Source organism: Peromyscus maniculatus, chromosome X (assembly GCF_049852395.1).
Source record: "Peromyscus maniculatus bairdii isolate BWxNUB_F1_BW_parent chromosome X, HU_Pman_BW_mat_3.1, whole genome shotgun sequence".
Taxonomy (NCBI): domain Eukaryota; kingdom Metazoa; phylum Chordata; class Mammalia; order Rodentia; family Cricetidae; genus Peromyscus; species Peromyscus maniculatus.
The window spans coordinates 108,353,910-108,369,733 of record NC_134875.1 but is presented as its reverse complement, the minus strand read 5'-3'; the positions used below and the strand labels follow the sequence as shown (position 1 = coordinate 108,369,733).

Sequence of the window (15,824 nt, the reverse complement as noted above, 5' to 3'; positions counted from 1 at the left end):
CAACTTTCTTTTTTCTTTCATGTTTTATGCATATGGGTGTTTTGCCTGCACACACATCTGTGCACATGCCTAGTGCCCACAGAGGCCAGAAAAGAGCATTGAATTCGATTCCCTGGGACTGGTGTCACAGATAGTTATGAGTTGCTATGTGGGTGCTAGGACTAGAACCTGGGTCCTCTAGAAGAGCAGTCAGTGCTTTTAACTGTTCAGACATCTCTCCAGTCCCAGGTGCCTACTTTCAAACACAGGCTATCCAGCTATTCTCTTAAAATATTTATACTGATACATACTAACAATTCCACTTGCCTCATACTCTACTGACAGAAATTTGTAACCTTTTCACTTCATCAAATATACTTTTCAAAAACAACTGAGGAAGATCCTAATTTAAAAGAAAACAGAGCAGCAAGGCAGAACAGAAGATACAGATGGAGTACTCTGCTTGTTCATTTTGTTTTTGTTCTCAGTCATTTTCTGGATTGTACTAGTGTGTCAGAAGCTGTTGATAAGCTGATATTTGACTTTTAATTTATTTTCTAACAGTCCTAATGAGATAAGGTATCATCATTATCATCATCATCATCATCATCATCATCACCATCATCCCCATTTTTAAAAGGAGGAACTGAGGCATACATGTACCAAGGCTGACAATGAGAAATGAGGCCAGGCAGCATGTCTCCACCAAGACACACTCTACCACCAATATCAACACCTCTCAGAAGAATCAAGGCCTTAGCAAGCCCAATCATAGAAATAATCATAGCCTTGACCATTTGCTGCCAGATCAGGAAAACAAGAGCAACAGCTGAGGCACTCTTTCCAGTTTTAAGAGTATTAGCTTTGTGTGAGCACCCTGAGAGAAAAATTATTTCCAGTGGAAAATGTATTATCTGGTAAGATTCCTTTATATTTTGCATCAGGCATTCATTCTAAGGCTCATGGTCCATCATCCAGGAGAGGTGTTAGCATGCCATCAGGTAGAACATTCTGTTGTCATTGTTTCTTCAGTCATCAGTCTTAATTTTTGTTGTTCTCATCCTTAATGCCCATTTGAGGAAAACATGACAAAGAACTCATCTGATGGGGATATTTTTTTTTCATGAAGTATAAATTTAGGTTTATTATTTGCAATTTCAAATATTTTATGGATGTGGGTTATATAGTATTTTGATCTTTTTCTATGGGCTAAAACTACTAAAAGTATGAATTCTGCTGGAATGCAGAGGCTTATGCTCAGAATGTGTGCATCTTTGCTTTTGTTTGTGGTTGGGGGGGGGGGACAATTGCATGAATGAATGTGTGATATTATTCCTAATGCATGGTGCCCTGACCTCCAAACAAGCTTCTCTGGGAACCCAAACAAAGACAATGACTTTAAGCATCTAATTTAATTCAGATTCATTATCTGAAAGAAAGATAATCCTTCCCTCAAAGGGTCATTGTGATAACATGTAAAAGGTGCTTGGCCGGGAATTCAGTATTCACATTCTTATTAGAAATTGTACCTCCTAGGCTGGAGAGATGTCTCAGGAGTTGAGAGCATAGGCTGTTCTTCCAGAGGATTCAGGTTCAGTTTTTGAGCCAATCTAGCTTACTCAGTGTGCTGAAAGCCAATGATAGCTTTTTGTTTTGTTTTGTTTTGGCATTTTTGTTTTTGTTTGTTTGTTTGAGAGAGGATCTTTCTACATAACTCTAGCTGTCCTGAAACTCACAGAGATCCACCTGCCTCTGCCTCCTGAGTGAGTGTTGGGTGTGCTCCAGGACACCCAGCAATAGACTTTCTTTCAAAGGACAAGATGACCTTTAATCTCATACTCAGGAGTCAAAGGCAGGTGGATTTCTGTGAATTCCAGGACAGCTAGAGGTATGCATTGAGACCCTGTCCCAAAAAATAGGTAGATGACTGCTGAGGAATGACACCAGAGCTTAACCTCAGGCTTCCACAAAAATGTGTGCATATGTACACACACACACACACACACACACACACACACACACACACACACACACAAACAAACAAACACACCATACATGCACTCTAGCATGGCAGAATTTGTATTCCCATGGGGACAGCAGAATATGGAAACAAAGAGACAATGGTATATCATTGCTGTGACAAAGTTAAAATAAGTTGTTTATGTCAGTGATTGTTTTTCAGTTGAAGGTGTTATCAGGGCATAGGATTAACGGGAAGTGAAGGAAGTGGGCACATAGATTTAGTAGGTCCCAGAGGTACATTCCAGTGAGCCTCAAGAGTCAGAAGAGCAGTGAAGTAGGAGCACAGCAAAATATGAGTCTAGAGGAGTCGGCATGGACAAAGCCCCATGTAGTTAGTTGCTCACAATCAGAACTTGGGGTTTACTCTAAACATGATGGGAAACCCTTGGGGGATTTAGAACAAGGAAGGTGGCATTTTTCATAGGTTCATTTTTCTCCATCTTAAATGGCCAGCAAAATCAAGAAGGGAGGACATCCTGACTCCTAATGCAGTGCTCTTCCTACTTGGGTCCACATTTGCTAGACTAAATGTCCTTAGCTTCTTGATTTTACTTTCCTTTGCATTATTGGCTGTGGTCTCCTTCCTAAATCTTAAAACAATTGTTGCCTGTTCTGTGCATTTGACTCCTTTGCCATTTGGCCAACCAGCTTTAACAGTCTCCTATTTCTATGAGCATTGCTCCTGCTACAGCTATTAAACAAGATTCATTACCCATGAACTTGCTCAGCAAGCATTTAAGCTTGGCCATGAAAGCAAAGTCAGGACATAAGGGAATGAAAAATAGTAGCTCTGATTAGAAGGTTTAACTTCACAGATTTCTAGGAATCTTCAGGTATTGGGATTCTTTTTTTTTAATTAAGTGAAAATTTCTCCAACATTATGGAAATAATTATATTACATTATCTCCTCATCCAGATCAACATGAAATCAGGCAAAAGCTGCTGTGGTATACCTACCACATCTGCTTTTTACCTTCACTAAGACTATTTTCGTTTGTTTGTTTTGTTTCTCAAACCTCGGGTTCAGTACCTTCCAATTGAAAGCATATCTGTTTTCCTAGCTAAGCCTTGAAATACAAACTTAGGGAAATTAATAGAATGGAGTTGTTTAATGCTGATTTTCAGTATCAACACCCACAGTCTGAGAATTTACCCCTGTGAAGTAAAGATCAAAACAGGCACAATGGGCTCTCCCAGACCTGTACTGCCATTGCAATATTGTGAGAGGCAACAAACAGTTTGATATACATGATTCTAGGCATGCATGTGCAAAGGGAAATGTGTGACTAGATAGTCACTTGTTGGGCTTCATCCACAGCTTAAATTTGGTGTCCTCTGAAAAATGTAATGTTTCAAAGGCAGAATGATTATTTCTGTTCACTTATTAAGGGATGACTAACTTGCTTTTGGCTGCTCTACAAATGAATCACAGTAACAGTCCCCAACTTTGGACTTCTGGTGTTCTGATGTAATGCATGGCTATTAAAAGAAGAGGAAAGAGAGTGGGTGAGAGTGAGCTCATGCAAAGACAGAACGTAACACACAGTGAGCTAGTGTAATTTATGAACTACAGAGACCAGATCCATCTACTTCAAGGTGTTTCCATGTGAACTGGGTGAGGATATCTTGCCAGATCCTACCTGGCCACCTATAGTGGCAGAATATAGAACCTAAAGAAGACCTAGAATTTGGAGGGATTCAGTACAGAAGCCATTTGATTTAGACGGAAAATATCAACCTATTCCTTGAGTGTATTTCTAAGCAAATTTGATTTAGTGTCATTTGGATGGTAGTATCTGATTGCAAGTTATATAAGTTAGGGAAAAAATCAATGATATCTCTTGTCTTTTTTTAATGTGTATAGCTTATTCTGCAGTAGCAGCAGAAAATGGGGTGGGGACATGAAACAAGGAAGAGAAGGCAGCAGAATAATGGGATGCTGTGCCAAGTCCCACTGGAGTGACTTGAACAGTATCCTGCCAGAGACCAAGGAATACCCATCTCCTCCAAGTGTTTCCTCACAGTTGGGATTGCTGGGTGACTGCTTGAAGGTACTCTCAAAGCATGTTAAGGGCCCTACATGGTCAGAGTCAACATCCTGCCTTTCCTCCCCTTTTTATAGCAAAATTGCATCAGATCTCATATCCCACAGGTATTTTTCCTGTGCTAATCAGCAGTCAGAAGCAGATACTTCCTTTCTTCCACGTCCCTTCTGTACCCTCCTCTACAAGGTGTCCCTGCTGTCTTCTGAGGAAGGTGCGAGTGTGCCAAGGAAAGGCAGAAAGGAAATTAGACTCTGGCCTGTGGTGACCGGCAGCCCATCCTGGCTTTGTCCCAGACTCTGGCAGAAGGGAATTAGAAAGGCCAGTGCTTCCCCAGAATGAGAAATCACTCAGAGAAGAGAATCTTAAGTATATCCATTTTCTTTGTCCTGTTTTCTTTCTGTGTTTCATCTCGTTTCAGATCTGTCATTACCTTAAAAGGAGCTTCAGTGTGTTGGAAAGTGTGCCTCAAGTAGTTCTAATAAATCTCAATTGTTATTTATGATGTTTACTTTCTTTCACCTAGTATCTGATTGTATAGTTTACAGATGTCATTTATCTTAGAATAAAGTGACATTACAAATACAATGGTGGGTTCTTGAGACAATCTGCATCAGGTCTTGTGCATATATGTTATGGCTGTTAGCTTGGTGTTCTTGTGAGACTCCTAATAGTGGGAGTAGGTGTGTCTCTGACTCTTTTTCTTGCTCTTGGGACTCTTTCCCTCCTATTGGGTTACAGTGTCCAGCCTAGATATGAGGGATTTGGCCTTGTCTTACTGTGTCATTTTTTGTCCTATTTGGCTGTCGTCTCTTGGAGGCCTGCTCTTTTCTGAAGGGAAAAGGAGGGGAGTGGATCTGGGGGTAAAGGGGAGGTGGAGGTAGCCAGCAGAAGTGAAGGGAGGGGAAACCGTGAATAGGATGTATTGTATGATAGAAGAGTCTACATTCAATAATAATAAGAAAAAAGAATCAGCTAGGCCAACACCCTTCTTACTACTGAAAATGTGAGATCTGAAGTCTCAGACCTAAAGCAGTAGAGTGATATCCTTAAGATCTCCAGCATATCAAAGGTAAGCAGAGAAGGCATGTTGGAAGCCCACACATCTTATTACCAGATTCTCTTTTGCCTCTTGGCTGAAAGGAGGAATTTTTAGTAAGGTCTTCTCCAAAAAGCTTCATCTGGCAATTCTAGGCACTGTAGGAAGAATAGAAAACTATGAGGTCAAAACCCACCCCTTTCATTATTTGTTCATATTGTCATGTGATGGTGATGTCTAAAGATGAGAGTTAGCTGTCTGCATCATCTCTGATCTCTCTAATTGGACCTCCAAGTGTGGCTGTTCCACAGCTCAGTCATTTCACTGGAAGCTATCTGAACCAGGTGGCCTGACAATTCTCCATCTTTGTCTGATTCTTCTCCTTTCTTTCTGCCAAACTTGTGTTGGTCTCAGGCTGTGTTCTGCTATGAAGTTAGGCCTGCATCCACTTTTTACTTTGCAAGGATATATTGAAGCTCATTAAGCCTCAGTTGCTCCAACTGCAAAATGGGGATAATAATTTAAGCATTTCTACAGTTTTAATCTTGATAAGGTTTTAAAATGTGTTGAAAATGTTTAGCAGACTAGTCACTAGTACTATTATCATTCTTAACATGAAGAGTGAAAAGAGCAAAGAGGCTGACAGTTTAAATGATATGTTAAGAGACTTGGAATGAATTTCAATTTAACATTCAATCCTGATGTCTTTAGAAGCAAACATATAATAATCAAAATATCATGATCAAGATTTATATAGGCTCAGGCTTTACTAATACAAAGTACTTGGTGTTACTGTTAGACACTTCTCATTTTATATACTGTGTTTCATGTAATTTTGCATGCATGAATGCAAGCACACTAAATTTAGGAAAATTATCATATTACTGACAACACAGTAGATTTGATCAGTACTTATTGAGTGTGTCTTTGCTTAATGGCATCTATATATAACCATACAAACACAGATTTTCCATTGACCCATGTAATGGACTCAGACTATGGTAAGTGTCAGGGCTACAAATTTGTCTTATTTTCGCTTCCTTTTCTTTTCTTAAAGCCTCTTAACTAATTTATTGCTACACTCACGTGGGTTGCTGCTGTTTATATTGTAGATTAGCTGAAGCATAGTTTCCATCTCTCTGGCTTTTCCTTTTCCTTTTTAAAAAAAATCTTGCAAATATACATTGTACCACGATTTAGAATGTCAGGGTTCTACTTCTCTCTTTGGGGCTCCCTCGGGAAAGTAAATCAGAGCATTCTAAAACCATGCATGCATGTAGACATGTAAATTTGTGCAAGATGTCTGACCATGACAAGAGTAAAATGTGTTTATCCTTGACATGTGGTCATTAGAGTCAATGATGAGAGAGCTGATTGAGTGATTTCAAAACTCATAAAAAGGAGTCTCAACTTTTGGTTTCTATTCTATCTTCTCACCTCTTATAGCACAATCCCACAGACTCTCCCTGTCGGGGGAGGGGGTGGCCTCAGGCACCACCTAGCTGCTTTGTCATTCATTCTATGTCACCCTACCACTCAGAAACAAGAGTGACACATGTGCTACCCACCACTCCACCAGAAATTCAAGGCAACTGCATCTCACAACATCTCTACTGCTGAGTTAAGAAATTTTCTGGTCTCAAGCCAGTAAGGTTCCTTCCCATTTTCCAAGACTCTCAGCAATTGTCTGCTAATACAAAGGTTAATATGGTGTCTCCTTCCTTCTATGTGTAATCCCAGAGGTCATAGCAGTAGATCTGCAAAGTTGGCAGATCACTAAATAGTTTATACCTCCCCAAACAGCAGGGCATAATCATTGCAGGGAATGGATGGAAAAAAATATCCCTGGCTATAATTGGGTTCAGCCCTGTGGCTTAACACCATCTTATTTGGCAATCTTTCCCTCTTGATGTATTTGGTAATCACTCTAAGGGAGATTTATTACACTGCTTATGAGAACAAACAATGTACTAAATATTACACATATACATGCTTTTCAATATCACTTCTCTAGTCTATTCTGACTCTTTCCTCACAGTCTTCTATTCTTATCAAAATTCTCTCATCTTTACATTCTTCTTTATTTTTTCTCTTCTAAAATAACTTTTTACATTTGGAAAATTTTGGTGATTAGGAATAATCCTAACCAAGACTTCCCAGACTGTGCTTAGGCAAGAGTGGATAGAAAGATACTTTCAGAGCTTAAAACAATTGAAAGATATTTTTCTGGCCATTAATCCCAAAACACCAACACAAAAATTTACCATATGGTTCGAACTATAAAAATAGCCTCCTAGGTATATCTTTATGACTATATGTGTATGTGAAATAAATGAAAATATTTTAGCCAAAGATAATACAACAAAGTATTTTCTGAGCCTAAGGGTTGGTGTTCATGAAGAGATGTGGAGGAAGGGGACACTGGGAGTTAGGATGAACAGCTCTATCTCTGGGCTAAGTAAAGTCCTTTAACAGCTGGTGCTTCTCAGACCTTTTCAAAAAAGCATACTATCCCACTCACATGCATGGCAAAACATCTTCACCAATAATCCATTTAGAACAGATTGAGAGAAGATGTAGCAGGGTCATGCGGACATTCGTGGGAGAGTCCACTCTGTGTTAGGCACAGCCATAGATACACTTGTTTATTTAACACCCTAACACATGTCTCTCACTGGCCTCATTTTTGCAGACCAGCTACATTTACACAGATAAGACAAACCATCATGACAATAACTGGCTGAGGAGTTGAAACAGTTAAAATGGGGGCCTATGTATCTACAGTTGAAACAGAAGATGATGCAATTTTAAGATGCCCTATCTGCAAGGCTTCCATGAGCCTTTGTATTCTAATTATTAACTGGATTGCTGAAAGGAGATAAAGTGTGATATTATGTCACATGGTAGTAGTTCATTTAAATCCCATAATCCCTTCACAAACATACTACCTGTTTTCTTTCTTCAGATATTAGATTCTATAAACACTTACATGTGGTTTTAGCAGCAGGGTAAAAAAAAAAGCACAAATTCAGAAATCAGCTGCTGGCAGGAATCCTCACTGCAGTTCTGGCACCTAGAGGTATATATGACAAAATCCTAAGAACACAGGCCCTGTTCAATCTGCTAGATATAACCTGGTTCTGCCTTTTGTGATGCATGTGATCATAGACAAATGATTTAAGTTCTCCATGTCTCAGTTGCCTCACCTAGGAGATAGGCTAGTGTTCATACATACTTTGTGATCTGGTGTAATTTCTAAGTCAGCTAATCTGTGCTAATGCCTAGAACTGTGCTTGGCATGGAGTGGATGTTATTTATCTTCTAGTGTGCAATTTGATGGCAATTATAAAGTAACTTGACACAACCACAATCTGACATTGGTCAAGGTATGTAGAATAATTATTATAGCACTGGGGATAGAAACCATGGTCTTGTACATAATAGGCAAGTACTCTACCAACATACTCCAGGCCTTAAAGTGTGTAAAAGTCACATTGTGCTCCTCTAGTATGACTTCAATTTATCTCAGTTAGATTCTTATCATTTAGTACCTTTCCCATCTGTGCAATGAGCAGCAGAGAAGACAAGGGCTAGTGTCTTAGTTAGGGTTACTATTGCTGTGATGAAATAGCATGACTAAAGCAAGTTGGGGAGAAAGGGGTTTATGGATTATATTTTCTTATCATAGTCCATCAATGAAGGAAGTCTGGGCAGAAACTCAAACAGGGAAGGATCCTGGAGGCAGGAGCTGATGCAACAGCTTTGGAAGAGTGCTGCTTACTAACTTGCTCCTCATGACTTGCTCAGCCTGTTTTCTTATAGAACCCAGGACCACCAGCCCAGGAGTGGCACCACTCACAATGGGCTGGGCCCACCCACATCAACTACTAATTAAGAAAATGTCCTACAGGCTTGTGTACAGCCTGATCTTACAGAGGCATTCTCTCAATTGAGGTTTCCTCCTTGCTGATAACCCTCAATTGTGTCAAATTGACATAAAACTAAAACAGCACAGCTATCAAGGTAAACTTCTTGACTTTTATAGTAGGAAGTAATTGGATAAGCTTATTAAGCTGCCCTGCAAATTGGCAGTAAGGGACTAGCCTTCAGAAGACCTCTGCATTCAGAACTGCACCTTCATTGACTTGTTACATCGTGCTTCCAAGAAAAATAATAAACAAGAGACCTGTGTAAGATTTGCAAACATTATAGACCATTTTGGTCACAAATAAAGAGAGCATAGAAGTAATATTGGTACTTAAATGCAATACTTCTCAAATGTTAGCACCATTAGAATCTCTCAGAAGGTCTATATAGGTTGTACTCCAGAAAATCTGATTTCTCAGTTCTGGAATAGGGCCTAAGAATTTGCATTTCTGATAAGCTTTTGGGTTGATGCTGCTAGAGTGGGAGCCACACACTGTGAAAACTACTGATCCAATGTATGTCTTACATCTCTACTACCTATTTGTGGCCTATGGGCAAAACAATTTACTTAAACTCTCTGTCTTAGAGATGGAACAATGACTTTCTCTTTCCCAAAAAAAGAAGAAACATTTTAATCTCTGGAGCTAATGTTACTTATTAATGTCTACTTGTTCATTTTAAAAAAAACTAACTGTTGTTTTTCTCCCCCATAGTTGCATACTGCTGTAACCAAGATCCAGGTTCCAAGGCCTGGCTTTAACTATACGTTTGCCCACATATGTGTCCTGAATAATGATAAGACTTGCATTGTGGATGACATAGTACATGTCCTGGAAGAGCTAAAGAATGCTCGGGCCACCAATCGGACCAATTTTGCTATCACATATCCGATCACTCACTTAAAGGATGGAAGGGCTGTCTATAACGGGCACCAACTTGGAGGTGTCACTGTACACAGCAAGGATCGGGTGAAATCTGCGGAGGCCATTCAGCTCACTTACTATCTGCAGTCAATCAACAGTCTCAATGACATGGTAGCTGAGAGGTGGGAGTCCAGCTTCTGTGACACTGTCAAACTATTCCAGAAATCCAACAGTAAAGTCAAAATATACCCGTACACATCCACATCGCTGAGGGAAGATTTCCAGAAGACCAGCCGTGTATCAGAACGTTACCTGGTCACCAGCCTGATTCTGGTAGTCACCATGGCCATCCTCTGCTGCTCTATGCAGGACTGTGTCCGCAGCAAACCCTGGTTAGGCCTACTTGGATTGGTGACCATAAGCCTAGCCACTCTCACTGCAGCTGGAATCATCAATCTTACTGGTGGGAAATACAATTCCACCTTCCTGGGAGTCCCTTTCGTCATGCTCGGTAATTACTGCCTTGCCTTTTCTTTTCCTTGTTTTTGTTGTTTGTTTTCTATTGATGATAGTAACTAGTTTTCTCAAAGACACATTTAATAATTTTTTTTTTCAGTTATAGTGTTTTCATTTTGCTGAGAATGCCTGGAATGAGTTCTCTCAAATACTGGTCATCACCAAGGAGCAATCTAATCTGGTACAAATGCCGGAAAGTCAAAGGGTTTGGCTCTAGCTGTGTTTCTACATTTAATCACTCTGTAGTATTAGGCAAATACCAATCTTGTCTGTGCTCTAGTGTGTTGTGGTGTGTTTCCTCAAATCAGTCCTAAGTAGGGGATGCAGATGCAAGTAGTTTATTTAGGAGAAAACCTCTAGTAGAGCCAGTGTGGGGATGAAACAGGTGAGCCAGGAAGGCAGACAGCCCTGAGGATGTTAGAGTACTTCTGTGGGTACTGGTAGATCAGCGACCCCCCCCCCGCGCTCCCCCCCAACTTTAGAAGATTAGGTAGGTCCTCCTCAGAGAGATCCTCCCTGAAGAATGAGGAAGCTGGGCTATTTACACAGAAGCCCTGGGTGAAATTCGCTGAGAGCTGCTCCCCTGCATAGTTAACCCCTCTGCACTTTCCCCCGCAGCTAAAGAAACTCCCCAGGTAACTGTGGTGAGAAGCCTTCAGGGAGTTTTAGAATTGCAAATGGAAGGGCTAGTGTGTTCTGCTACCTGCTTCCTTTTTCCATCTATTAATGAACAGAGTAGATGTGAGCATCACACAAACGGATGTGATACATAAACAAGAACTTGGAAAGCATCCTGTGAAATATCGGTAGCAAGGAATTTTTTTTTTTAAATTAATCTTGGTATTAACATCTTAGAGTGGTGGTCATGGGGTTCTTCTAGAGTTTTTAACTGCAGAAGAACATCGGGAATTCCTTAATAGAGTTAATGCTCAAAACAAAGTCACAGGGTTCAGAGCATTAGCTGTTCTGCCTGCCTGCTATTGAAGATGACTGACTCGTCTAGTACACTCGGAGGTGAAGTTCCTGTGAGCCAAAGATTAAATGAGGTCACTCTGCTTACTGTGGCAACTACTCATCAATTCATCTACCAAAATTAAAATGTCACTTGGGATCAGATATCACAACACAAGACATTTGTGGTTTTCTGTTGTTGTAGGCTGGCAAGTCACCACAATTTATTTCATCGGTACGCCTTATGCCATGTTTTAGAGTAGCAGTAAAATACAGAATTTTCCTAAGAAATCGCTGCTGAATTACAGTTAAATGATAAGCAGGGCTGGTGGAGCTGCATTCTGCCCTCAATACTCTGTGACCTATGCGAATTGAGACCTAGTCAATAAACATATACTAGTAGCTTTTGCGGAAAGCAAGGCACTGTGGAGAGGCCAAGCAGTCAGAGAATCTGCCAGATCAATTTAGTTGTCACTCTTGAAAACAACAGAAGAAAGCTGCCGTACTACAGTCTGCACCCAGGCTGATAAGAAGGCAGCGCAACCTCCCCCGTTAAACTGACTCCAAGAATGTGTAGGTCAATTGTGGAATCCAAGGCAGTTCCTCAAAGAGTGGGGAGGACTGAGTATTAGTAACTTCCTCGGAGAGGTGAGTCAGGTTTAAATTAAGATGTGTTGCTCATGATTAGTCATATGCTTGAGTGCTTGGATTCTTTTTTAACTTTTCATTTTAAAAATAGTGGTTCTGTTGTTGCTTTTGCAAGATGAAGATAAACAAGAATAAGAAATAGGTTGGGAACTGAAGGGAGGTACAAAGGTTCTTAAGGTGACAAAAAAGGGTATGAGAGCTTGGGAAAGAACTGAGAGTGGCTTTCTGGTACTCCAACCTATTACCAATGATCACAAAGAACATTATAATATTTAAAGCTTCTTAAAATTAATGAAAATAAGGAAAATGAATTACAGTATTTAAAGCTTCTTCGAATTAATTGTAAAGTAACAACATTCAAACCTGATTTTATTAAGTATAATGGACTGAAAATATTCAAAACTTCTTGAAACTGTACAAAATAAAATTAATTAGAATCTTTAATATTTCTCCACATTTATTTTGTATTTTTAACAATAGTTTAGGTATTCATTATAAGTAAATATATATATATATATATATATATATATATATATATATATATATATATAGACACACACACAATACAAAATAATGTCAGATAATACTGATACAGTAGGGGATGTGAGTGATGTTAGGATGAAATGATGGCCTTAGAGAGGAGTGTCTTTAAAAAGTGAGTCCAGAAATGGTTAAGTAGTTCCACAATTCCCCAGAGACTATCACTTTACCTCAGAATTTAATTCAGAAAACAAAACAAAACAAGCACCACAACGGTAGACAAACAGGCATTTGCAGTAAAAGAGAACAAGCAGGACAGGTGCCCAGTCCTCCCTTTCTTGTTTGGGATTTGTGAGGAATGTTCCCTGCATTGATTTGATGGCAGTTTTTCCTGCTGACAATCAGCGTGCAACCTTTCTGTACATTTTCAGCCCGTACGGTTTTCAAATTGTTTAGTCACAACATGAAAGGAAACTACACATTTTAGTGGCTAAGGCCCATTTGCAATAAAGACTTTGCACGATGTAATGTGTGTTTAATATGCTCATAAAGCTAACAATGTCTGGATTTAGGATGCTTGCCCTTCTGGATTTCTCAGATAAACTCTTCATCCTTCGAGGATGATTGCAAAATGAAATATAAGCAAGAGCAAATTCATGAATGTACTCAAGACCAGTGTTTAGTTCGGTTTATTGATGACTAGTCCTAAATTAACAGTAAACATTTCAGAAGACCAAGAATAAATGCAGTGCTAGGAGCTTTGTACTACACAGAAATTAGCTGTCTAGTAATTTGTTGTCTATTAAAGTATTTTTTATTTATACTTAACCAAATCAAGTTATTAAAAAAATCTTCTTGATTCAGTTTGTCATGTAAAACTATATCAAATCAAATCAATTAGAAGAAAAAAGTTTCATAAAATATTGAATGCAGCAGTCTCCTTGGTTATTAAAAAATCTATAATTTGTCAAGTATTGTAAATTTCAAATTCAACAAACTCAACATTCTTAGTGTGACCGTGGTCATGTAAGGCCAGATCCAGACAAATGCCAAAATGGCAGTTGATTTACAATGGAAAATTTTAAGACCACATGTGTTAGGCAGTATTAACTTGACAAGATTCCACCAGAGGAAGGAATTTGAATAAACGCTGAGAATTTATCATAATGGGATGTGATTGTATGTTTCTAGCTAAGATGATACATGATATCTCTGGCAAAAAGAATATATCCTACACAGATGAATCAGCTTGGCAATGATGTAAGCATAAATACCTCATGATTTAGAATGTTTTTCATCAGTGTCTGCATATTAGACATTTCCAGTTCTGCCATAACCTTTATCCAGATGAGTCAGGGTAGTTTATCTAACACTGAAATCCTCAAAGGTCTACGGTATTATAAATGCTTATTGTCGTTTTTTAGTTGCTAGAATTTAGAGAAGAACTTAGTTGGTTATATTAATGTCAGGTAGTGAGGTATTAGTATTTGGAAGCATCACTTTAATCTATTATAGAATATCATCTAAAGAATGAAGATTTACATATGGTTGTCCAGGTGAGGATGATTTAAGAAGTTGGCATCAGTTTTATATGTTCCAACTCTCTACAGGTGTGGTACTTATTCGTGCAGTTTTGCTTATTATTCACAAGTCAGGAAAGGAGTAGAACATTGGAGAGTGTAGAAGGAACAGAGGAAGGTTTTATTCCTTATCCATATAAGAAGTTTGTTTCTCATATACATTCCATGCACATAAAAGAGAGAATTGAAGTCATTGTGAAAGATAGTTTAGATATCAATTTCCATGCAGCATTTTAACTTACAAAGGTCACTTTACCTTTGTTGAGATTCAAGAGCCCTGGAGTCTGGACGAGATGAAAAATACTCTTCAATTTTGAAGAGGTCAAATGTCAAGTCCAGGGTGCTCTCTTCTAAATTATCTAACCAGTGGGGCACACAGCACTTATATGACTTATCTAACCAGACTTTACAGTTTCAGGAATTTGAATGGGAAATAGAATGTATATTAAGTGCTAAGAGGGAAATAATATCAGAAAAGTTGTCTTCTTACAGTGGCAGATAATTCTAAGATTATCTGAATTTTTAACAGGAACCAAAGATTAACTTTAGTTCTTTAAGGGTTTGTTCTCACTGATACCACTTGAAGTGTGATAACAATGTATGTAGCCCATAAAAGGGTTGCACTAAATTGTGTAAGAAGGTTATTCATGACTGAAAAGATTTATTCCTTAATTATTTATACTTTGTTTAAACAATCTTGAAAGATTTTTTTATATTCTAATAGATTCCTACATCATTAGAAACATGAGGGAAAAATATCGTCTGGATAGTAACAATATCCAACCATCTTTTACCTAGAAAATTGACACCAATACCCAATGATATCAGAATGATAAAAATGGTAATTTCATATAATTCAACATAACACATTACAGTAGAAATATGGTATTTGCCGCAATATGACAATCTATATGATAGAATAGAAATATGGAATAATATGGAAATACTTAGTTTAGATTTAAATAGTTAAGAGTTTTAGTAGTTCCTAAAACAAACCGCTTATTAAGATTTTGTTTCTCATGTTTCTTTTGTCCACCTGATTTTAAATAAATGAATAATTCCAGGCCTGAAGAAATGACTCAATAGTTAAGAGCTCTTGATGTTCTTGCAGAGAACTGGAATTCAGTTCCCAGCACACAAATTGGGCAGCTGCAACTACTGATACTTTCTTCTGACCTTTTCAGACACAAACACACACAATAATAATAATAATAATAATAATAATAATAATAATAATAATAATAAATTAAATCTTTCAAAACAAGAGAATAATTCCATACAATATTTTCAAGGTTGTTTTTTACCCTTTAAATAATGGTCTATAATTGTATAATTTATAGACATATGGAATCTAATTTTGTGATTAGTTCTTACCAGTCATATTATTGTAAAAGGAAGGTGGAAAAATAGGGTGGAAGTAGAACAAAACAAATTTATTGATATACTCCTCGCCATAATCTGTGACTAGGGTCACGGATTAGAGAAGGCAGAACTCATCTGAGTAAGGGAGCTATACCCTTGATACAGGTCTCCTAGGTAAACTCTGGGTAACCTGATGACTTAGTCTCATCCGAAGAATGGGAGAGCAGCCAATACTGAGCTTGGAATAGCAGAACATAAGGAAAAACACCTAGTTTATATTTGTACTAGAATATCAGAAAATTGCAAAATGATTCAGATGGGTCAACAGGAGCTTACTGTGCAAGTTGAATCAGTCATTGTGAAAGAACTTTTGCTGTTCACTTAAACTTTACTATATTATTAGCTAGGAATGTCA

General features: G+C 38.4%; 1 protein-coding gene across 1 annotated transcript in view; it reads left to right on the top strand.

Moving 5' to 3' along the window:
* The window catches only part of Ptchd1 (patched domain containing 1), a 56,153-nt gene that overhangs the window by 29,669 nt on the left and 10,660 nt on the right, over positions 1-15,824 (top strand). The window contains exon 2 of the mRNA XM_006973253.4: positions 9,723-10,383. Within this exon, the coding sequence (XP_006973315.1) occupies positions 9,723-10,383 (661 nt within the window). The remainder of the gene's footprint in view (positions 1-9,722; positions 10,384-15,824) is intronic.